Consider the following 22,149-nt stretch of genomic DNA (forward strand, 5'->3'; position numbering starts at 1 on the left):
GGGCCGTGGCTGGAAGGAGCTGGACGTGCCCGTGTTATGACCGATGCCCATTGCACCCGGGGGGGGGGGGGTTGGGCTGCACCGCCCCCGCCCCCGGATCCCCCCCGGCCCTGCTCGGCCGCTGTCTGCGGGAGGCTGCACTGCAGTTGCCAAGCCGCGGGTATAACTCGGGCAGCGGCTCCGTGTAGCCAGGCGGGGGCCGCTTCCGCTGACACCTGCCGGGCCTGTGACGCCAGCCGGGTGCTGATGCAGCAAACGCGGCGCTGGTGACCCGCTTGCAGCCCGGCTGGGGGAGAACCCCCCCCCCCCCGGGGAGTCTGGCTCAGACGCCCCTGCTGGAGCTGGGCGCGGGGATGTCTCCTCCCCCAGGAGTTTATGGCTGGGACCGGCCCGCTGGCCTCCTGCGGCGGAAGGGCGCCCTCCATTGGGAGCGGGGCGGGATGCATCTGGGCCCGAGCTGGGGCAGTACACCCCCCTTGCACTGCCCCTGTCTGCAACCCACAGGCCCTGCCCCGTAGCCCCACACCCGCCGCTGGCTCACAGCAGAGCCACCAAGGAAGGGGCTGGCGGGGAGGGGCCTGCCTGCCTCCAAGCTGATGCTCCCCAGGCCAGGAGGAGCTGGGGGAGCCAGCAGGGGTGTGGCTGACAGAGCCTGGGCCTTTTAAGGGCCTGGGAAGCCGACCTGATTGCCCAGCACAGCTGCCTAAAAAAGGGTCAGTCCTGGGAAAATCTGGTTGGGTGGCAACTCTACAGCCAGCCTGTATCAGCCCCCAGCACCAGAGGAAGGGGCAAGACCCGCCTCCCCCCAGTGGACAATCATAGAACAACCTGCCCATGGGGGCATCTCTATAGGATTTACCCGGCTCGGATGGAGACCCTCGGCCTCCCCCGTCGCCAGGAAAGAAAACGCCCCTCGGCTCCAAAGCCAGATGCAGCTGCTGCCTGTGCCCATCTCTCTGCGAGGGGCCTGGGAACGGGGTCTGCCGGCCAGGCCGTGGGATGCCGGGGAGCGGCGGGAAGAGACGGACGAGCTGCGAGCGAAGCCTGAGCTCTGGTGGCTCCTCGGCTGACGCTCGCCGGCAGGGAGAGCGAGCAGAGAGCGCGCGAGAGACGAGGGACCAAATGGGTCGAACTCCGGGGGCTGTTAACCCGCTGTGACGTAGTGGGGGTACCTGGCTGGTTTCTATGCTGCTGGCTCTGGGGTAACCCCCCCTGGCTGCCGTGGGTACCACGACCCAGCAAAACAGGATGAGTCACTATGCAAAGGGACCTCTCAACCGGTATGGCCAGACACCCCCCATGGAGAGGAACAAAGGAAGGTGGATGCTGCCCTGGCTGGGGGGCAGGGCTGAAAGGGTGTTGGTTAGTTGCTGTCTGGGAGCATGGAGGAGACAGCCTAGGGAAAGGGGCTGGAGTTTAGGGGCCCAGTCTCCCCCATCTCAAGGGGGCCTGAGGCATCCTAGCCCAGCTCTGTGACCAGACTACATCTGTGCTGTGCTGTATCCTGGAGAGGCAATAAACTTCCTCTATTCCACCGGCTGGTGCAGTCTGTTTGTGCCATTTCGGGGTGCAGGAGACGGGGGACCCCCAACACGCCGTCACACCCGCTGCCTGAGCTTTTCCCTCCAAGGGAGGCTGCTGCATTTGGAGCCCAGGAGCAGAGCACGATGGAGGAGCAATGGAGCCCGACTCCAGCCAAAGCTGCCTTGCCTGGGACATGGTGGGGTCTCTCTCTTGGGCCCTGGCTTGGCCGGTTGCCCAGCTGGCGCCAGCAGCAGTTAAAGACCGTGTGACATGTTCAGGGTGGGAACATAGCCCCTCCCTCCCCCCAATATTTCCACTGCAGGAGGCCTTGCTCCGCTCTGACCCTGAATCCAGCTGCGCCTTGTCCAGTGTGTGACCAATGCAGGCAGTGGAGACATGGCAAATTCCTGGCAGCCGGGGGCGCTCGCCTCCAAGGACATGGCGGAGTCGCTTGCTCCAGGCCACATGGCTCTCCCGGAACGTTGGGCTGGAGCTCAAGCCAGAAGAATTTTCTCCCCAGTTTATCCTGGGGCTAAGGAGATTTAGAGCCCTGAAATCTACACATGGGAGGGGGGAGCTCCATTCAGTCCATTCTCCTGGGCCGGCTGCTGGAGTAGGGTGCTACTCCACATAGGGAGAGGGGAGCAGATTGGGGCCCAAGGGGTCAGATTCCCAGCACGCTGCGTGTCCCAGAGTGTCCGAATCCTGCAGCGCTCGCTGCGACCCCCCAGGACTGGCCTGTCCAAGGCTTCCAGGGCCCAGGCTGTAGAATCCCCCGCGCCCCTGAGACCAGCAGGAGCAGCTGGAGGCTGAGAATCTAACCAACGCCTGCCAGGGACGTCTCGTAAAAAGCCTCCTGTCTCGGCGATGACTGAAGCAAGACAAGGGGCTCTGGTGCATTTTAATTCCCTTGGCTTTGACGGATGGGACTAAATGGCTCGTCAGCGCCGTAAATCAGCCCTTTGCTTGGCACTGGGGGCAGTGACGCTTGTAAGACACGTCCTCCGCCCGGGGCTGCGTCAAACCAGAGAATCCGCCTCTCGTTTGGAGTGGCGGGGGGCGTGGTCCTGCCTCTTAGTCGTTCACCCCCTGAATTTCCCCCCACCTGGCAATTAGGACGTGGCCTCCATGCTCCCCTGCGCCCGTGGCCTCCCAATGGCTTCTGGAGGCAGTGGTGGGATGTATCAGCATGCCACTGGGCGATTTCGCTTGGGGAAGAACCCAGATGTGGCTTTCTCCACAAAAAAGCACCGAATTCTGCTGGGGTGTCTTCAAATAGATACCAGGCCTTGGACAGGCTGCGGATAGGGGGCGACTCCACTTTTTGATAGGGTTTCAGAGGCCTGGCTGCACTTCCAGCTGAGATCAATATAGCTCTGTCATGTGGGTGTGTGAAAAATCCGCCCCCCCTAAGCCCCGCAGCCCTGCCAGTTTAACTACCAGGGCAGCCACCGCTCAGAACAGCCCAGGGTGAGGTGGAGGTGATCGGAACTCAGGCATCAGTGAATTAGGTGCCTACTCGCCCTTGGGAGCTGGGTCTACTGCCCCTCTCTCCTGTCCCCAGTGTGGGGTGCTCGGAGCAGAGCCTTGCGGGAGAGAGAAAAGAGCTGGTATGTTCCACACACGTTACCCTTGCGTTTGTGTGGAGAACACCCCAGCCCCGTGTGGGCTGAGTAGATCCCAGCTACAGACACACACACAGACACACAATTCTCCGCCCTTCTTGTCACTGATCACAAAATGGCCCAGGTCTCTCGTCTTCAAAACCCAGGGACTGTATTTCTGCCGGGCGGGGAGGGGAGGGGGGCTCACACGATCTAACCACTCGGAGGGCCACAGGGGCTGGACACCAGCAGGCAGGGAGGGTTGCTTGTCCTGGCTCTACCACTGACTCACAACTTGCTGGAGGAGAAGGGGCAGCTCTTGTCACTGTCCTTTGGACAGAACCTTCCCCCTCGCTGCCCCTCTGCTGACCTCGGAGGGCCCAGGTGATGCCTGAAAGGGGAAGGCCAAGACAGGGCAGGAAGTTGTCCTGCAGGAGGGCAAACCTGCCAGGCACGCAGGGCTGATGCCAGGTTACTATGCCTGGTCGGGTTACTATGCTGAGACATGCTCAGAGGCTGGCGGATGAGTAGAGATGGTGGGCAGCAGAGTAGGCACAAGAATAGGCCTGGTGAAGTCATCAGGCGGATGCCACCGGCTTGAGCAAGAGAAGCCTGCGGCCGGGGAGGGTGGGGGCGGGTGGAGAGCAAAGGAGCCAGGAAAAGCCACTCTCCGGTGCTCAGCACCGCACAGGGCCCTGTGTCCTCCCTGTGCCCCCATCAGTCTCAGCCGGCAGCCCCACACGGCAGCTGAGAACCTGCCAGTGATCTCATTGTTCGCAAGGAGCCAGGCGGCATCCGTGAGCAGATGTCTGGGAGCTGGGCCTAGCCGGAGGCAGGCTGGGGGAGGGGGAGAAGAGGCCTGACTTGTGGCACATGGCACAGACAACCAGAAAGTGGGGCGCAAGGGGGGTGAAGGTTAAGGCAGCAGGGGACGGGTCTTGTTCTCGGGGACGGAAAAGAGAACCGCCTGCCCCACTGGGGGATTTTAGATCTTGCTGAAAGCAGGCAGCGAGGAAAAAAATTCCACCTTAAAAAAGGGGAGATGCTTCCACAGAACCCCTTGCCCCTCCAAATTCACTGGATATGAGGGACCCCGCTGGCCCAGGCCGGGGTGTGTGTGTGTGTGTGTGTTCCAACAATGCACAGTAGCAGCTGGCAGCAAGAGTATCTGTGGAGTGGAAGGGAGAATAGGGGGGTGAGGATAGATCTGGGGGTACCGCCCCAAAAAACACCTGATCCCACGGAAGAGACTGACACACAGCCTGGCAGAGGGGCTGGAACAATATGGGGTGGGGGGGCTGAGAGCCACGACCCAAATGGTGAACCCTGGCTATGATGGACAGACACCCCATCCATCCAGGGGGTGCGGCAGCCCCCCCCATCCAGCCAGGGGGTGCGGCAGCCCCCCCCAATCCAGCCAGGGGATGCGGCAGCCCCCCCCCCCATCCATCCAGGGGATGCGGCAGCCCCCCCCCAATCCAGCCAGGGGATGCGGCAGCCCCCCCATCCAGCCAGGACAGCCCTCCCCCTTCCTAGGTCTGCTCTGAAACTGACCAGCTGCCGACGGGGGGGCCCCCTGCAGAGCCGAGAGCCCCGGCTCCCACGGTGCGGGAAGGGGGGGGGCAGCTCCACCCCCTCGCAGGGAGCCAATGGGCGGGCGGCGGCTGCCTCTGGATTAGCATAGCCAATGAGCGAGCGAGGTTAATGAACTTCTCGTAAAGCCGAGGGGGCGGAGCCAGGCAGCCTCCTAAATCAAACTTGGGCGCAGCGTGCGGCGGCGGCTCAGAGCGCGGGGATCGGGCGCCCAGCGCGGAGCGGCCGGGCCGGGCCAGGGGCAGAGCCGGGGGCGGCTGCAGAGGACAAGCCCGGCGCGGGGGCGGGGTTTTCTGCGCTCGGCTCGGGGGGGTTGTTGCATTAAAGCGGCGACCGAGAAGTTTTCTCTCCAAGTGGGAGCAGGGGGGGAGCCGGGGCCGCGCCCCCCCTTCGGGCGGGGGGGGGTTTATTCTCCCAAGCCAGCAAGGGGGGGGGGGTCTGTCTCCCTCCCCCTCGTGCCCCAGTGGCGCCCGCACCATGACGGAGCTGACGGAGAAGGAGAACGACCCCCAGGGCGCAGATGCCCAGCGGTGCCCGGGCACCTTCGCCAGCCCGCAGGAGACCAAGGTAACGCGGAGCCCGGACGCCTGCCTCTGCCCCCCACCCGCCTGGAGAGACGTTGACTTGCAGCCCCCCCTTTACTCCTCTGCCCCCCTTCCTCTTCCCCCCCCCCCCCCGACGCGCGTCCTGCGCGGTGCCAATGGGCCCTTTTCCAGCCGGGGGGCGCACGCCTGCCCCGCTCGGAGCGCCGCCTGCCCCGGGGCACTTTGGCTTGTCAGCGGCCGCGGGGAGGGACGAGCGGCCCCTTTGGGGGGCTGGCGGGGGCTCTCGCTGAGCGCCCCCTTGGCACTAGCTTGATCCTCCTGCGGGGCGACCCAGGAGGCTGCCCTGACAGAGACCTGCCCCCTCTTGCTGCACCAGATGATGCTTAAACTCCTCAATGGGTGGGGATGGGGAGAGGGATTGTTTTGCTTGTATTCTTCTCCCCCCCCCCCCAAAAAAAAAACAAAAAACCTGCCAGCGCCTGGAGCTTGGCATCTGGCTTCGCTCCTGGCCTCAGCCAAATGGGGTTTCCAAGAGAACAGCTGGGACGCCTCTGCTTCCCCCTGCATAACCGGGGATGGGGCACTCCAGGGGTGGGGTGTCTTGTGGCCGGGCAGGGTGGGGAGGGTGCCGGGGTCTGGCAAGAGGCAGGGTAGCGCTGCGGCAAGGGGATCTCTTCTCCCCCAAGCTTCATGGGAGGCCTCTTTGGCATCACCTTGGCGTTGCAGCAGCCGGAGCGGAGAGGGGAGAGCCCCTGGGGATGTTGGGGGGCAGAGGACGAGGAGTTCAGTGGGAGATTTACACGTGGGGATTTGGAAGGGGAGGGGTCACTGCTTCAGGCTTCATTCAAAACACTTCGAGCAAACCCAGCAGACAGGGACCGACCTGGTGCAGAAACCAGGCCTCTTACCCCCCCCCCATCCTGTCTGGACTCCCCCAGTTTGACGTACTAGAACTGCGGGGAGCCCATGCAGTTCCGGGGCGTAAGGCAGGAGCGGAGTCCTGGTAGGTTGCTGGGCTGGAAGGAAAAGGGGGAGCAGATTTTACAGGGGCTCGTGGCGGGGGGGCTCAGTGCCGCCGTGACACAAGCAGAGGGTCGGAAAGGAGGGACGTTCGGGGTGCGATTTGCTGCCTTTGCTCTCGCCCTGGCGTAGGACGGCTTGGTGGGTGCCTGTGGAGTGATGCTGGTTGGATGCCAGTGTAAACGCAAGTGGATTCAGGCCTGGCTTCCTTTTCGCGAGAGGTGCTGTCCGTGGCTCGGGTGTGTCTGGCTGGTGCCCGTCGCTACCCCGCTCTGGCATGTGGCTGGAGTAAAATGGATCCTGTGTGTTTGTGACTCGTTTAGGGGCTGGGCATACAGCCTGCAGGCCATGTGTTTTTTGTGGGGCTGGGCCCACAACCTGGAGGCTGAGGGTTTGGGGGGGCTGGGCCCATACCCTGGAAGTGTGGGCTGGGGGTGGGCCCACAGCTTGGAGGCCGAGGGTGCGGGGGGCTGGGCGTACATTCCAGAGGCATTGGTTTTGGGGGGGACTGAAGCCTCACTTCCAACTCACCCCAGAACCATACAGGATCCCCAGAGATGGCACATGGCTTGGATGGGGCAGGTAGCATCTGGGGTCTCCCTGCGGCGTGTTCGAACCACGGTTGGAAGCCAGACTTGAGTGATGAGCTGTCTCCGGCAGTGCCTTTGGGACCCTTGGGGTAGGGGCTGCCCCCCCACTCTGTATCGGGGGGGTGGTCCTGGGGGCAGCAGGCCCTGCTGTGAGCCCTCGGCCGCAGGAGCGTTCCTCACGCGATGTGGGCCCCGGTCTGCGAACCGGGTCGGCCACGGTGGCTGCAGCAGGCTCTGAGCCTGTCGTCCGTCCGAGTGGCAGGGACTGAACTGGGGCACTTTGGGGGCTGGTTGAAGTAAAATCCCGCTGGTGCCCCCCAGTGTTCCCTCTAATTGCTTGCATCCATGTGCGGAATAAATGTTCTGCGCAGTGTGGCCTGTGCGGACGTGCACCACCCGTAGAAACACCCGCTGCTGGCTGGGGGCGCTCTGCTCAGCAGCTGAGCAGCGTGTGACTCTCCTGGGTGGCCGCCCAAGCACTCAGCATACAGGGCACCCTGCTGCTGCCGGCGTGTAATGAGCAGAGGGGCCGGAGGCTTTTTGCAGCGGGACCCAGTGACTCCCCTGCCGGCGCAGCGATCTGGGCACCCGCGAAAGGCTCTGGAGGGGCGACCACCCGGGCGCTGCCTCTGCTCTGTCTTGGCCCAGGTTGCCATCTGCTCTGCCTGCCCCCCATACCCTCCAAGTGGGGGGGCAACTCCATTTAGAGACCCGGGAAGGGCCGAGGCCTAAGTGTTTCCACCAGGCCTGTCGCTGCTGTGGGTGCCTCGCGGTGACCGCATAGACCATCCCTACGCCTCGGGCCCAGGAGACAGGTGTGTGGGGGGGGGGGATTTCTCCTGGCCCAGGGCAGGCCCTGACCGTTCCCGCGCCGGGGAGGGTGGATGCAATGTGCCCAGAGAGCGGCTTTCCGGGCCCCTGGCTGCCCATCAGCAGGGACCCACCTGCTCTTTCCGCATGCTGCCTGGTTGTCCCCTCCTCGCCATCCTGCCGGCTGCCCACCCTCTGCCCACCCAGGCAGGTTGGCATCCTCCACCCCCTTGTCCCTCCAATCAGTGTGCCAGCTGCCCTCTCAATGAGAGCCTTTCCGGCCCTGTCCAGGGAAGGGGGCATGTGGGGCCAGGTTGCCTCTGGGGATTCCCTGCGTGGGGGGCAGCGGGAAAGAGGCTTGGGCGCAGAATCCGCCCTGATCTGCTTCCTGAAGCAGGACTCTGCCAGGTGGGGGGTGCAGTCGCTGCCCCTGCCCAGCAGGGGACCCCAAGAAAATGCTGGATCAGTGGTGTAAAAACTCCCCCCAACTTCAGCCTGGTCTCAAACAGGGAGCTGCATGGGGGGGGATTGGTTTTGGGGTGGCTGCTGAGAGAGAGGCTGCAGTCATTGTGCCCCATGCTACATGGCAGGGAGTGGGGGGTACATGGGGGGGGTGGCATGAGGCTAAGTCAGATCTGGGGCAGCCTGGCTCAGTGCAGCAGTGGGGACCCCAGGGAGCCGACCCCACAGTCCATGCTGTGGCCGAGCTCCTTGACCTGCCCTGAGGGGATGGGGGAGCGGAGAAGGGGCCAGAGTCTGTGGGGATGGGCTGGCTGGAAGCAGCCCCCACGTAAACCCAGAGTCTCCCTCCCCCCATTGGACCCCGATGGCCCTTGGAGCAGCGTTTCGCCTCAGCAGGGCGACTGGGAAGAGGATCTGGAGGCTGGTTACAGGATGGGCCTGGTGCGAGCCCCCAAACTATGGGATCCACACCCGACGCTTTCCTCTGGGGCCTTGGGGCTGCCGTTCCCCTGCCCGGCCGGCTGCCTTGCGGAGGTAACGGGTGTCTGCCGACCTGGGCTGGCTGGGCCTTGACGTTCCCGCCCCTGGATCTCCCCAGCTGCGCCCCTGCCTGGCCCAGAGATGAGACCTTGGGGGTGACATGCGCAAGCCCAGCTCAGCATCGGCACTGCCCCCTGCACCCTCGCGTCTCCCCGGGCTCCCCAGGGATCCCCTGCCTTCTCCAGCCTGCTTACTCCCCCCTCCCCGCCAGGGGCTGATCAGTCCTGGGATCTCTGCCCTGACTGTCTCCCTTTTAAGGCCTTTATTTCCCCAGGCAGCAGGCCAGAGGGGTGGGAATCCCAGTTCCCTTTGGGGGAGGCCTCTGCAGCTGCTGGAGGAGGGGCTGATGGGAGCAGGATGTGGCGAGGAGGGAGAATGGGGGAGGGGGGACCTGCTGGGGGGGGGGCAGGGGAGATTCTTGTAGCTCATCGCTCCGTGGGGAAAGGGGGGTGGGTGTGTCTAATACGCCTCCCTGCGAGGCACATCCATTCGCCAGTTAAAACCCTTATAAAGAGCCGAGCAGCTGCCTCCCCTTTCCCTGATGTGTGGGACACGGCCCCCGGCCTGGCAGTGTGTTTGGGGAATCCACGGCCGGATCCCTGCCACCCTGCACCTCCTACCCCCTCCCCTTGGATGTTCAGTTGCCAGGGCCAGGCCAGCACTTGGTACGGCTGGAGGAGGGAGCCTGGCACGGATCCACTCTCTGGGCAGGCCCATGCGCAGCCGGCCATGGCTCCTCTGCCTTTGCCGCTGGGCACCCCTCGGCCGAATCCCGGCCATGCCCCCTCCTGCATCTGCAGCGCCATGAGACCCTCTCCCCTCTGATCCGGGGGGGCAAATGTCACTGCCCCGGTTCTCAGAGCTGGCCCATGGGGAGGCACAGAGGGGCGTCTGCCCCCTCCCCTGAGCTGAGGTGGCGCTGGGGGGGGGCTGCCCTGGGTCATCCCGGGGCGGGGCAACGTTTGTCCGGAGGAATGGGGGCTGCGTGGTGGGGGGACCCACTCGGCAAAGCTGGGACCAGGTGCCGGGTTTGGAACATCTCCTGACGTTTGGCTCCTGGGTTGGAGCCATTGTGGGGCGCTCTGTCTCCCTCTGCTGGCTGCCCCGCTCTGCATCCTCCCAGCTCAGGGCAAGGGGCCGCTGGTTCTAGTCCCGCTGGCGCCCATGGGGTGGAGTGGAGGATGCCAGGTCTCTCGGGGGGAGGGGTGTTCCCTATATGCCCTCCACAGCCCCTGGGGCCCCCCTACCCCACCCCAGGGCACTTTCCTGGTGGAGGAGTCATGTCAGGCTCACTGGCCCCCTCTAGGGGCAGGGGCTTGTGTCTGTGCCTCCCTCCGGCTGGTCACACCTTCGCTCCCGGGGATGCTGGCTGGAGGGGCACATGCTGGCCGGAGGGGGGCAGGCTCATGGCCGGGGGGGGGCAGCGCTGCGGGCTCATCCCGTCTCTGCTCTGCCGCGCCTGCCTTTTCCGCCGCTCTGTGCAGCAGCATCTAGGGCAGGTTAAAAATAGATCCGGGGTGGGGCTGGGTGTCAAAGAATCTCGGGCTTCCTAGCAGCCGTGGCGCGGGCAGGCTCGGGGGAGCGGCGGAGGGATAAAAGCGAGCACTGTGGATGGCGTCTTGTCCCCCCCCCCCCCACCTGCCCGGGCCTCGTGAGCGTCTCTCGCATCCTCGCAGGCCGGCTTGGATTCGGGCTCCTCTTGTGAGCAGCCAGTCAAAGGGCCCGGGGAGAGCCAGGAAGCATCGGGGGGGGGGGGGGGGGAATCTGTGTCCTCGCTGTCATTTACCATCCTCCTGAGACACCCTCTCCACCCCCCACCCCTCCCTATGAGAGTAGCCTGATGGGAGACACGGCCCAGCCCTCCCCAGCAACCCTACAATAAACGGGGCAGGGAGCTGCGCCCCGCAACCCTACAATAACAAACCACCGTGCCGCTTGGACCTACAGGACAAAGCAGAACAGCGCCTACAGCCCTTGGGCTCGCCTGAGACTTAACCCCTCTCCCCCCCCCAGGCTTGGGGCTTGCCTGAGACTTAACCCCTCCCCCCCGCAGCCTTGGGGCTCGTCGGCGCCAGCAGGGGGGTGGGATTGGAAGGGACACGGGGGGGATGAAACCAGCCGAAGGCGTCGCTCTGGGGAGAACCTGATGGGACCCGCGGACGGTTCCAGCCTCCCAAGCAGCCAGCTGGCGACGCCCAGCCCCACACAGATGTTGGGCGATTAAAGAAAGACTCTGGGGATTATGGGTTTAAGGCCGGGGGGGGGGGGGGGAGTCCATTTAGTGCTAGTGAGAGAGTGAAATTGCCCAGACACTTGAGCATCAAGAAGGGGGGCGATTGACTGACACCCCCCCCCCCCACACACACACCTGTTCTCCCTGCCCTGCCAGTGCCCCTCACTCCCCGCCCAGCCCCCATGGCCCCACTCCTAGCCTGCAGGAGAAGGGTTGTTCGGGGGGGGGCTGCGGAAAGTGGGGGGGCAGATGTTGGCTGCCAACTGCCTGTTCCCCTTCCATGGCTGGGAACCGGCCTTTTGCCCTTAGAGGCGTCACCCTGGGGCAGCTCTGAGAGGGGCCTGGGCTGGGGGAGGGGCTGGGATTGGGGCGGGGGGGGGGGGCTGTGAGCGGTGCCTTCTGCTGGAGGGGGGGGGGCAGTGGCTGCTGGGCGGGTGTGAATGAGCCAGGCTTGGCTGAAGAGCCAAGAAGGGGCAGCCCCAAAGGGGAGCAGGAAGGCTCCCTGAATCCAGGGGTGGTTAAGTGGGGGGGGGGGGGGGGGGGTTGGTAGCCTCACCATCTCTGTGGATGGATCCAGGTCCCATTTGAGTCCAATACCCCCCCCATGTTCCATTTGTGTCCCAGCATCTGGGGAGGGGCAGCAGCAGGATGGGGGGGGGTGGCAGGTCAGAAGTGGGGGGGGCACGATGGGTGGGGGGCAGCAGGGCGGGAGTGAGGACGAGCGGGGGGCAGTAGGTCAGGAGTGAGGGGGGGAACGGCACAATGGGTGGGGGATGGCAGGGCGGGCGTGAGAGGGGGTGGCAGGACGGGCGTGAGGGGGCGCTGGACTCTGAGGGGAGCCTGAGGCTCGGTTAGCAAGGGGCAGGGTGGTGGGATGGGGGGGTATCACCAGATCCGGGGGTGGGCAGGAGGCTAGGGACCGCACTGTTCCCCACCCTCCCCCAGCTGGCATCTTCCCCCCCCCCTCCATCTAATTAAGATCTCTTGACGAGTCCCTGTGCTCGCGGTTAATCACCTTCGGCTCTCCGAGGAGGGACTGGGAAGCCAGCCAAGCGGTGTGACATTACCCGCCCCGGCGCCCTGCCCGCTGCTGCCATGCCCCGAGCTGGGCCCGGGCTGCCTGGAGACAATGAGGGAGCAGACCCCTGAGGCCTGGCGGTGCCCCCTCAGCCCCCTGGCACACGGGCCGCTTGCCGGGGGGGGGCAGCCAGAGGGATGGGCGGACTGAGAAATGCCAGGCCGAGTGTGTGTTCCCATCTGCGTGCGGGGTTCGGTGCCCCTCCCCGGGGGGGCTGTGCCAGGGTAGGGGTACGAGGTAAGGGGCACGGTGGCTGTTCCTCTCGTCCGCTCTTGAGGGTGCTGCGCGAAGTGCTTCACTCGCCTCTCCTGGGTGGGGAAACTGAGGCATGGGGTGGGGGAAGGGCCTTGCTCCAGATTGCTCTGCACCCCCCCCCCCCACACACACACACACTCACACAAATCGGCTGCAGAGCTGGCTAAGGGAGCCCAGGCGTCTTGCTGTCTTGTTTTGACCGGGGGATGCAGCTCCCTTTGGTGAGAAGGGTCCCTCCCTTGGATGCTCCCTGGCACAGCTGAGATGGCGTGAGCCGGGCAGGGGACTCTGGAGTAGCCCAGCGAACGTGGCTGTGCCAGGCCTCTGCCAGCCCCACGGCTCCCTCTCCCCACACCTGGCCCTGCAGCTCCTTCACCCCGGCTTTGCCTGCTGCTAGGCCTCTCCCTTCTTCCCAGCGCAATCCCCCCCAGGCTGGGCCCTGCAGCCCCGCGCTGGCCGTGGGGGGCAGAGAAGAGCCCCGCTGGCACGGGCCTGCCCTGCCGGTGGGCGTGACGGGTGCCAGGACCCTGGATTAAACCTTGGAAGGCCGAGCACTGTGGTCGGGGGGCTGGGGGACCAGAGGTGGGAGCGGGCATGGCCCAGGCAGACAGAATCTGGCTGTTCCACAGCTCCCGGGGCTGCCACGCCCGTGCCGGGCACCGTGCCATGAGGGACAAGCTACCGCTCTGCAGAAGAGGGAGGGATCTGGCTGCGGTACAAGCCAGGCCTGGGTGCCAGGCTCCTTCACAGCTGGGCTGAAACGTTGGCCCCAGCGAGCGACTATTTTAGCCGCAGTGGCTCTGTCGGGCGCGTTGCCCTGCGGCAGCAGGATGGGAAAGGCCTCGTGGATCGTGGCAGCTGTGGCCGTGCCCCTAGGAAACCCACCCGAGAGGCTCAGTGCTGCTCCACTGTGTGTCATGAGCCCTGTACTGGCAACAGCTCCCGGGGATTCCACCTTTGTGCAAATGAGAACGGGCTCGGCTCATCTCGCCCCACGCCGCATGCAGCAAGGCAATAGGGGGACCCAGACCTGTGCCGACGGTGCCTGATGCCCCACATGGCACCTGCCTGGGGGTTCAAAGGCCCAGATGCAGGCCTGCGTCTCAACCCTTTCCGGCTGCTTGTGCTTTGTGTGTGTGGCTGTGGCTTGAACAGCGGGGCGCCCGTGGGGCGGTGCCGAGCTCGGGGAACATCTCGGGCCCTGGCCCTGGCTAATTGCCTGGCTGGAGTCTCTCCTGGTTGATTATCCCAGCTGGCGGGGAGGGGTGGGCTGGAAGCCCCAGGTTCTAGCTCCTGACACCAGGAGCAGACGTAGCGGGGGGGCCCTGGGTCACTGCAGGAAGCAGGGGAGATCCTGCACCATGGGGGGGGGGGGCGAGGGGGGTGAGGCTGGCATAGTGGGGTTGGGGAAAGGGAGGAGGCAATGAATGTGGGTGTGGCCAAGGGAAGTGGGTGTGGCTAAGGGCAGGGGTGGAGCTATCCATGATAGTGGCCTAGGCTTGTCCCAAAGAGTTTTAACCCTGTTTAGAATGGGAAGGGGGAGGAGCTAGTGAAAGGATTAGGGGCGTGGCTAAGGGATGGAGTGGTGCTTTTAGGGGAGGAGCCCGATGGGGGCGTGGCTATGGGATGGGGGGCGGGGCTATTTGGCTTTGGGATTGACAGATTACGCGAAAGCGCCTGCAAGCCCGGATTCTGGTTCTGGCAGGCGGAGGTGGGGTGCCCCCCGCCGTGGTTACTGAAGGAGGAGGGGGTGGGGTGATGCTCCATGGCCCCCCTGACGCCCCCGGGTCTCTGCTCTGCCCCCCCAGATGCAGAGGATCAAGCGCTCGCTGTCGCTCAAGACCATCCTGCGCAGCAAGAGCATGGAGAACTTCTTCCTGCGCTCCAGCAGCGAGCTGCGACTGCCCTGCGAGGTGCTGCTCAGCCCCCCCACGCCCCTGCCGCCCCCGTCCCCCCCGCCGGCGCCCGCCGAGGCCGTCCTGCTGCGGGCCGAGCTCTCGCCCGGCGCCTGCCACCGGGCCCTGGCGCCCCTCAAACCCCTGCGCACCCACAGCTTCCAGGAGTACGTCTTCAAGAAGCACAGCCCCTGCGAGCTGTGCCGCCAGCTCATCGTAGGTGGGTGCCGGGGCCTCGGCCCCACGGAGGGGAACGAACCCAGCCCTGCCGCTGCCCCGCCCCACGGCCCCTGCCAGCCCCACCCTGCCTGTGCCCTTCGCTCCCGCCCCACGGCCCCCTCTGCCCAGCCCTGCCGCTGCCCCGCCCCACGGCCCCCACTGCCCAGCCCTGCCGTTGCCCCGCCCCACGGCCCCTGCCAGCCCCACCCTGCCTGTGCCCTTTGCTCCCGCCCCACGGCCCCCTCTGCCCAGCCCTGCCGCTGCCCCGCCCCACGGCCCCTGCCAGCCCCACCCTGCCTGTGCCCTTCGCTCCTGCCCCACGGCCTCCTCTGCCCAGCCCTGCCAGTGCCCCGCCCCACGGCCCCCTCTGCCCCACCCTGCCTGTGCCCTTCGCTCCTGCCCCATGGCCTCCTCTGCCCAGCCCTGCCAGTGCCCTTCGCTCCTGCCCCACGGCCTCCTCTGCCCAGCCCTGCCAGTGCCCCGCCCCACGGCCCCCTCTGCCCCACCCTGCCTGTGCCCTTCGCTCCTGCCCCACGGCCCCCTCTGCCCAGCCCTGCTGGTGCCCCGCCCCATGGCCCCTGCCAGCTCCACCCTGCCTGTGCCCTTCGCTCCTGCCCCACGGCCCCCTCTGCCCAGCCCTGCCGCTGCCCCGCCCCACGGCCCCTGCCAGCCCCACCCTGCCTGTGCCCTTTGCTCCCGCCCCACGGCCCCCTCTGCCCAGCCCTGCTGGTGCCCCCCGCTCCCGCCCCACCGTCCCTGCCAGCTCAGCCCTGCCGGTGCCCCCCGCTCCTGCCACACAGCCCCCACTGCCCAGCCCTGCCCCCCAGCCCTGCTGGTGCCCCTCACTGCTGACTTACAGCCCCCTTGCTATTCCTGCTCTGAGCTTCATTCCTCTTCCCTCCTTGATATTGCGGAGAAAGTGCCAACTGGGTGAGACTTTCTGCCTCCTCCCTTCTCCCCTTCCCTCCATGCATGCAGGGAAACCGGACGGGTCTCACCCCAAGGGCTGGCTCTGCCCCACATCCTGGTTGCTTTTGTCCCCCCTCCCACGAGACCCTTCAGCCTTCCCCTGCCCCCGCCCCCACCGGGCTGGGGCCTCTCACCCCCGGGTGTGCTTGTGTCCTGCAGGCAATTCGAAGCAAGGCCTGCGGTGTAAAACGTGCAAGGTGAGCGTGCACCTGTGGTGCTCGGAGGAGGTCTCGCACCAGCAGTGTCCGGGCAAGACGGTGAGTATCCACGGGGCTGGTTCGGGGGGGGGGAGCAACATCATCCTTTGCTGTACCCCATTTCCTGGCAGGTGGGTGGGTGCACGCTGCTGCCCTCTGCTGGCTAGGACACCCCCCATCTTCCGCCGACCCGGCGCGCTACCGCCCCCTGCTGGCAGCCCTGTGGGTGCTGCAGCCGCTCAGCTGGGCCAGGCTAGGGGAGTCCTGTGGGTGTATCTGTGTGTCCCCTTGGGGGGCTGTGAAGTCCCAGAGCGGCCGGTGTGAAGGGGCCTCTGACTCTGGGGTGGGTGGTGGCCCCCGCCTGCGGGCCCGAGGGGCTCCCCCCATTCCCCCCCATCACTGTTGCTTTTCTCGCCCTCCGCCAGGCGACCTCCTTCCGGCGCAACTTCAGCTCCCCCCTCCTGCTGCCGGAGCATCAGCAGGGCAGCCCCAAGGAGACGCCCCCTGCAGGTGAGTCTCCCCATCCCTCTGGGGCCATGGGGAGGGGTGGGCCATCGGGGCCCTTAACAGGACGTACCAAATGCCAGCTGCAGCGGGGGGGGGGTGACTGGCACTGGGGTGGTGCTGGAGCAGTAGGGGGGACTGCAGGGATGTTCTTGGGGTGCTGCTCCCTTCGGGGGGGCGGGAGGGGGATTACAGCCCTTGCAAGGAGAGAGGGCTAAGGACCATCCCTGGTAAGCCCCGCCCCGTATCTGGTAGGCCCCTCCCCTCATCTGGTAAGCCCCGCCCCTTGTGATAAGCCCCGCCCCCCAGAGCATGGTCCCCCAGCACACGGTTGGGTTACAGGCTGGCTTGGGATCCCTGACACCCGGGCCCCCGTCTCCGCAGGCCCCAGCGGGAAGGTGGACCCCGTCTACGAGACGCTGCGCTACGGCACCTCGCTGGCCTACCTGAACCGCTCCAGCTTCAGCAGCACCTCGGAGTCGCCCACCAGGAGCCTGGTACGTGCCCAAGCCGGGGGGGGGGGGGCACGGAGCCCACTGCTGGGGCCCCCGGGCAGCAGCCCCTGGCACACGGACTCTGTGTGGGGGGGATCCGCCCGTCCCGACCCTCTTCCGGTGGCTCCTCCCTGTCCCGATCTCCGGCCATTGACAGCAGCGGGTGAGGGCGGCTTATCCATTGGCCCCACCCTCTGGAAGAGGGAAGGGGCGGCGCTCAGGGTGGGGAAGGGAGACTCCGGGGGGAAGAGGGGTGCAGCTGGTGCTGGGGAGGAGCCGGGGGGCGCACTGGAACAGCCCAGCCAGTCTCCGCCCTACCCCCGGTGTCTCCGTCGCCCCCAGAGCGAGAAGGACGAGGCCGGGGAGGATGGCGACGGCAGCGCGCCGAGCGCAGAGGAGAGCTGCGGTGACAGCGGTAAGCATGGGGAGCGGTGGGGTGGCGCTGTCCCTTTAATACCCCCTTGCTGGGGGAGGGGGTGCCAGACATGAGCTCAGGGAGCCTTTCTCCCAGGGGCTGAAGGGTCCCTCGCGCCATCCCGTGCCCCCCTGCCCCCGCACTGGCCAGGGAGTGGGGGTGGGGCTGTGGGGGAGCCCGTGGGGCTGACTCTCCCCCTCTCTCTCAGTGTTCACGCCCCCCCTCGAGGGCGAAGGCGCCAGCTCGGAGGAGAAGAGCCCTGAGCAGCAGGTGAGCTGCCCCCTAAGCCCACGCCTGTCCCCCCACATCTAGCCGGCCTCTGTCTCCCACAGGCACGCCCCAGGCTGGCTCCTGTGTCGCCAGAGACTCCTTTCTGCCCCCCAGCCTCTCCTGGGCCCATGGCCCGCTCCTCTCCCCGATTCTGGGTGGTGCTGGGCTGGGGGGGGGTCATGGGAAACAGGGCTGAGATGCAGGTGATGGGATATGGGCCGTGGGGATGGGTGGGGCTGTGGGTTGGGGGGGGGTTGTGGGCGCAGGCAATGGGGTGCAGGCGATGGGTGCGATGGGACGTGGGCTGTGGGGGGCTATGGGCGCAGGCAAGGGGGGCCGTGGGGCGGGGGCCCTGGGGAACGTGAGTCCCGGCAGTGAGTGGGCCGGGCCCTGGCTCTCGTCGCTGCAGGCTGCCGGGGGCTCTGCGCGGAAGGATGTCTCCCCCATGTACTCCTACGTGGCTCTCTACAAGTTCCTGCCCCAGGAGCACAACGACCTGCCCCTGCAGTAAGTGCCCGTCCCTGGGGCGGAGGCTGAGCAGCCCTGGGTCCCCGGGGGGGGAGGGGGGCTGTGAGCAGGGGCTGGCCCCGCATAGACCGTGAATGGGGGCTGGGGGGGACGGGCAGATGCCCCAGGGTCTTGGCTTCAGGCCTCGCACAGCGACCCACCCGAGCAGCCCTGGGGTGGCTGGGCTCCCGGACCCGGGAGAGAGTGGGGCAACCACGTCCCTGTCAGCTACCCCGTGGCGGGCAGGTGTGCGGGGGGATGGGAAGTGTCATGGGGCCGACGGATCCCAGCCCCAACCCCCCCGAGCTAACCCCACCCTGTCCCCCCGTCTCTGTCCCCAGACCCGGAGACAGGATCATGCTGGTGGACGACTCCAATGAAGACTGGTGGAAGGTGGGTGAGGGTGCTGGGGGGGCAGATGGAGCTGTGGCGGGGGGAGGGAGGGTGTCTGGTAGGGAGGGTGGAGGGGCAGGCTGGGGCCAGGCCGGGCCAAGTGGTAGATGGGTTAACATGGGACTGGATCTACCCCCCCGGGGGGGAACCTCCTGCGAGTGCCCCACCCCCTCGTGCCACGTCCGGATGCCGCCCTAGAGCAGGAGCGCAGGCAGCAGGCTCCACGCACGAGCACACGCACAAGCACACGCACGAGCACACGCACGAGCGCTCCTGTGCACGCCCGCAGCCCCCGGCCGCAGGCCATGTGGACGCACATCTGGCTTCCTCTCCCAGTTGCCATGGAGACAGCCCCCTCCTCGCTGACGTGGCAGCTTTGGGAGCGTGGGTGCGATGCTGCCGGGCTGTCGCTGGCCTCCTGCCAGGAGGGGTAGCGGGGGGCGGGGGGAAACCCTGCACTGTGCCCCCCGCCCTGGGACCCCATGGCCTCCGCCACGCCAGGCAATGCTGCCCCTGCACCGCCCCGTGCCCTGTGCAAGTGTTACCGGGGGCAGGGTGCTGAGAGAGTTGGGCAGGGCTGTGTGTTGGGCAGGGCTGTGTGTGTGGGTGTTGGGCTAGGAGGGCAGAGCTGGGTGGGTGTCGGGTGGTGTGGGGGTGGGGGTGTCGGCTGGGGGTGTCAGCAGCGCTGGTGTAGCAGGGTGCATGTGAGAGGCAGCTGGACTCTCCCAGGAGAGGGAGCTGCATCCTAACACCCCCCACCCCCACCCCCACCGGGGGCTGCACTCACACGGTTGCTCCCTCCCCAGGTGAAATTGGCTGCCTCCCCCTGGGGCCCATGCTGCCAGGTGGGACCCTCTTGGTGATGGGGATGGGGAGGGTACCCTGGGGGGCAGGGATTGGGGCCTGGCTGAGAACTGGCCCCCCCAGCCTTCCCTCAAGGCCGGGCCGGCTGCAGGCACCAGGCTGGGCTGGAGCTGTGTGGCTGGGGGGGGCGGTGGCCAGCGTGTGTCGCGAGCTGGGGGGGCAGCCGAGCTCACGGCCTGGCCGTGTCGCCGCAGGGCAAGCTGGGCGACAGGGTGGGCTTCTTCCCGGCCAACTTCGTGCAGCGGGTGCGTCCGGGCGAGAGCGTCTGGAAATGCTGCCGGCCCTTCTCCGGCAACAAGGAGCAGGGACAGATGAGCCTCAAGGAGAGCCAGGTATGGGGAGGGGGGGGGGTCTGCTGGGGGGCCGAGCGGGGGAAGGGAGGTCTGGCCGGGGAGCGGTTTCGGGGGGGGCTGTTTGTGCTGGCAGAGGGGCTCTGGGCTCGGCTGCAGGCGCATGGCTGAGCCTGACCCTGGGAGGACGGAGGGGGAGGGGGAGGGGGAAGCTTGTACTGCATCTTCCGCTGCCCCCTCCAGTTTGGGGTTGGGCCCCCGCACGCACTAACCTGCCGGTGGACATGGAGGTGGGTCGGAGGCTCCAGCCGGGAGTGATGGGGGAGCAGAGGGGGACTCAATTGGCCCACTCCCCCCCAGTGTGGTGCCCCGGGGCAACTGCCCCTCCCCCCTGCCCGCCCACCCCTCTCTGCGCCACTGCCGCAGGCATGACCCCGGACTCTCTCCTGCCCTAGATCTGCGTGGGCGTGGGGAAGAGCAAGGAGAACGAGGGCTTCATCAAGGTGACCAGTGGCAAGAAACGCGGCCTGGTGCCCGCCGAGGCGCTGACAGAGATCTGAGGGAGCCATCGCGCCGTCCGACTCGTTCTCCCGGCTGCGGGCCGGGGCCTCGCGCGCCTGCCGCAGCCCAGCACTCACTAGCCTGCCTCTCACCGCTTCCCCGTGCTCGGAGCACCTCCGCTAGAATTGTTCCCACACTGGACTCAGCGGGGTTTCCTTAGAGGGAGACTACACCCAGGCTGGCACCAAGGCCGTGCTGGCGGCACTCGCTTTGCCAGCAGAGGGCAGAATGGAGGGGTTAATTCCCACCCTCCCGATCCTACTCCCTCTGGCTTTGTTTTTGTAACCGGAGTGCCCGATTTCCCCAGCCACACGTGTGTCAATAGCCCCGCAGTGCAGCAAGTAGCAGGAGATTCCCCGGCGGTGTTTAAACCTTCGCCTCATTCCCATCTCTGTCTGATCCCGAGTGGGCAGCAGACTGAGCTGGTTCCAGGAGGATAACTCTGGATGCGCCTGGCCAAGGTGTTGCAGAGAGAGGGTCGCAATAGTTCATATGTCCAACGTTCCCCCCTTTCCCCCGGCTCCCAGTAGGATACTGCTGCCCCCAGCCCGTTGCATGCATATCATGTATGGAAATCCCAGGACTCCTGGCTGGCCTCGTGGCTCGGCGGATCATGGGGCCTGCCCAGCGTGTGCGTGGGCACGGCCGGGTGTTCGTTTAATCGTGGAAACGAGGCGTGTTTGTCCTTTAACCACTCAGGGCTGGGCTCCAATGGGGCAAAGCCAGGGGGCAGGCCTGCTTCTTTCACACCTGGGCCACCAGGCTGGTGTGTGTGGGGGGGGCCTTGCCTCCCCCCAGGCTTCTTTGGCAGCCGTGGCTCCTGCGTGGACTCGCTGAGCCGACCTCAGGAATCTTCGCCCAGCTCTGCGGCAGCGTGAAAACACGAGGCTGTGCCCAGGCCCCTGTCGTCCTGGGGAGTGGGGTGCTGGGGGCCGTGTCGCTGCCCAGGTGGGGCCATTGCTCGTCCCCCCTCCCCCGTGGGGTACCCGTCCCTTTGCTGAGTAGGCTGTGACCCCCCCCCCAGTCATTTCCCTGGCTGAGCCACTGCTGGTGCTTAAGCGGGCATGGGGGTACCGAGATGGGGTGGCCCTAGATTCCATGCTCCTTAGGACTCCAGCCCTGATCTCATTTCTGCCTTGCGCCCCCCCCCCCGTTTCTCATGCAGCTTCTCTCGTGCCCCCCCCCCCCCCCCACTCCATGGACTGTCTGGGTTTGCTAGGGCACCTGCTCGACCTCCCTCCCACTGACGCTGTCTAGCTGCCATTGGAGCAGTAGGGGCTGCTGCAGTGCTGTGAGGGGGTGACTCCCTCCCCGCCGTGGGGGGGGAAGGGCTTCCAGACAGATGCCCACTGCAGGCAGATCTGTGGGCTCGCCGTGGCCCGCCCACCCGCTTGTGTGCACATGATCACTGCAGCCCGCGGGGGCCACGTACCTGGCTCCACTCACCGAAGCAATAAGGGCTGGTGCCGACCCCCCCCCCCCCCCCCCCCCACACACACACGGAGCCGCCTCACCTGTACAGAGAATGCATGAGAGCCGGGTCCCCGGCCAGGCCGGCCTCCCCCCATTAAATGTTCCCATGTCACGTCCAGAGCTGAGTTGGGTGGTTTGTCGCTGTGCCAGTAAGGGGAGGCGGGCCTGCAGCTTCGGCCTTTCCTGAGCCCAAGCTCATCCGTGGCCCTCCCGTCACCAGGGCGCACCTGCTTTTCCAGCCTCCTTTGGGTGGGGAAACTGAGGCCTGGAGCAGCGGGAGGGCTGGAGGTGGCAGATAGAGCTATGCCGGCTGGCTTGCCTCGCCTGAGCGCCTCAGCCGGTGGACGAAAGGCGGATTTTCCTGCGTTTATCAGTGTCCGAGGCTTTTTCCTCAGCTTGGATTAGACCTCAGGACTCCCGGTGCCCAAACCCCTTCCCCCTCCCCTGCTACAGCCACTAGGTAACGCTCCCCTCTCTTGCTCCCCTGCTCTAGAGAAAGGCTCCCGGAGGTAGGTGAGCTGGAGGGGGTGCAAAGACCCGGGATTCAGGGTGGCCAGAGGCCTGGGGTGCCGGTCAGCTAGGGAAGCAACAAACTGTTCCTTCCCGAAGCCACGCTGGGGCCGGGAGGCCGGCACAGGCAGCGGGGCGAAGACTTAATGAGGCCAGGTAATTGGCTCTGCTCCTCCTGTGACCCCAGTCGCGGGCTCCCCCCACCATAGAGCCCACCCGCCCCACAGCCCGCCTGCCCCCCCAGCCCTGCCCCCTGGATCCCACACTTTGGGGGCAGGCGTAATGGCCACAAGAGGCCAAAGTGGGCCTGGCCGTGCCCAGTGGCCAGCTCTGG

General features: G+C 66.4%; 1 protein-coding gene across 1 annotated transcript; it reads left to right on the forward strand.

Moving 5' to 3' along the window:
• Positions 1–5,053: 5,053 nt before the first annotated feature.
• On the forward strand, positions 5,054–22,149 carry STAC2 (SH3 and cysteine rich domain 2). The gene is made up of 11 exons (XM_075911311.1): positions 5,054–5,288; positions 14,063–14,369; positions 15,497–15,594; positions 15,960–16,044; positions 16,423–16,535; positions 16,875–16,947; positions 17,156–17,217; positions 17,627–17,724; positions 18,066–18,117; positions 19,176–19,313; positions 19,727–22,149. Exons 1-11 carry the CDS (start codon positions 5,199–5,201, stop codon positions 19,829–19,831), a joined length of 1,221 nt encoding a protein of 406 aa, XP_075767426.1. The 5' UTR covers positions 5,054–5,198; the 3' UTR covers positions 19,832–22,149.

Source organism: Pelodiscus sinensis, chromosome 29 (genome assembly GCF_049634645.1).
Source record: "Pelodiscus sinensis isolate JC-2024 chromosome 29, ASM4963464v1, whole genome shotgun sequence".
Classification (NCBI taxonomy): Eukaryota; Metazoa; Chordata; order Testudines; family Trionychidae; genus Pelodiscus; species Pelodiscus sinensis.

Bases quoted from the DNA above. Each gene is read 5' to 3' on its own strand.
- STAC2 (XM_075911311.1), top strand. From the start codon at position 5,199: ATGACGGAGCTGACGGAGAAGGAGAACGACCCCCAGGGCGCAGATGCC. The intron at 14,370-15,496 runs GTGGGTGCCGGG...TGTGTCCTGCAG, and splicing joins GTGCCGCCAGCTCATCGTAG to GCAATTCGAAGCAAGGCCTG. The intron at 15,595-15,959 runs GTGAGTATCCAC...GCCCTCCGCCAG, and splicing joins AGCAGTGTCCGGGCAAGACG to GCGACCTCCTTCCGGCGCAA.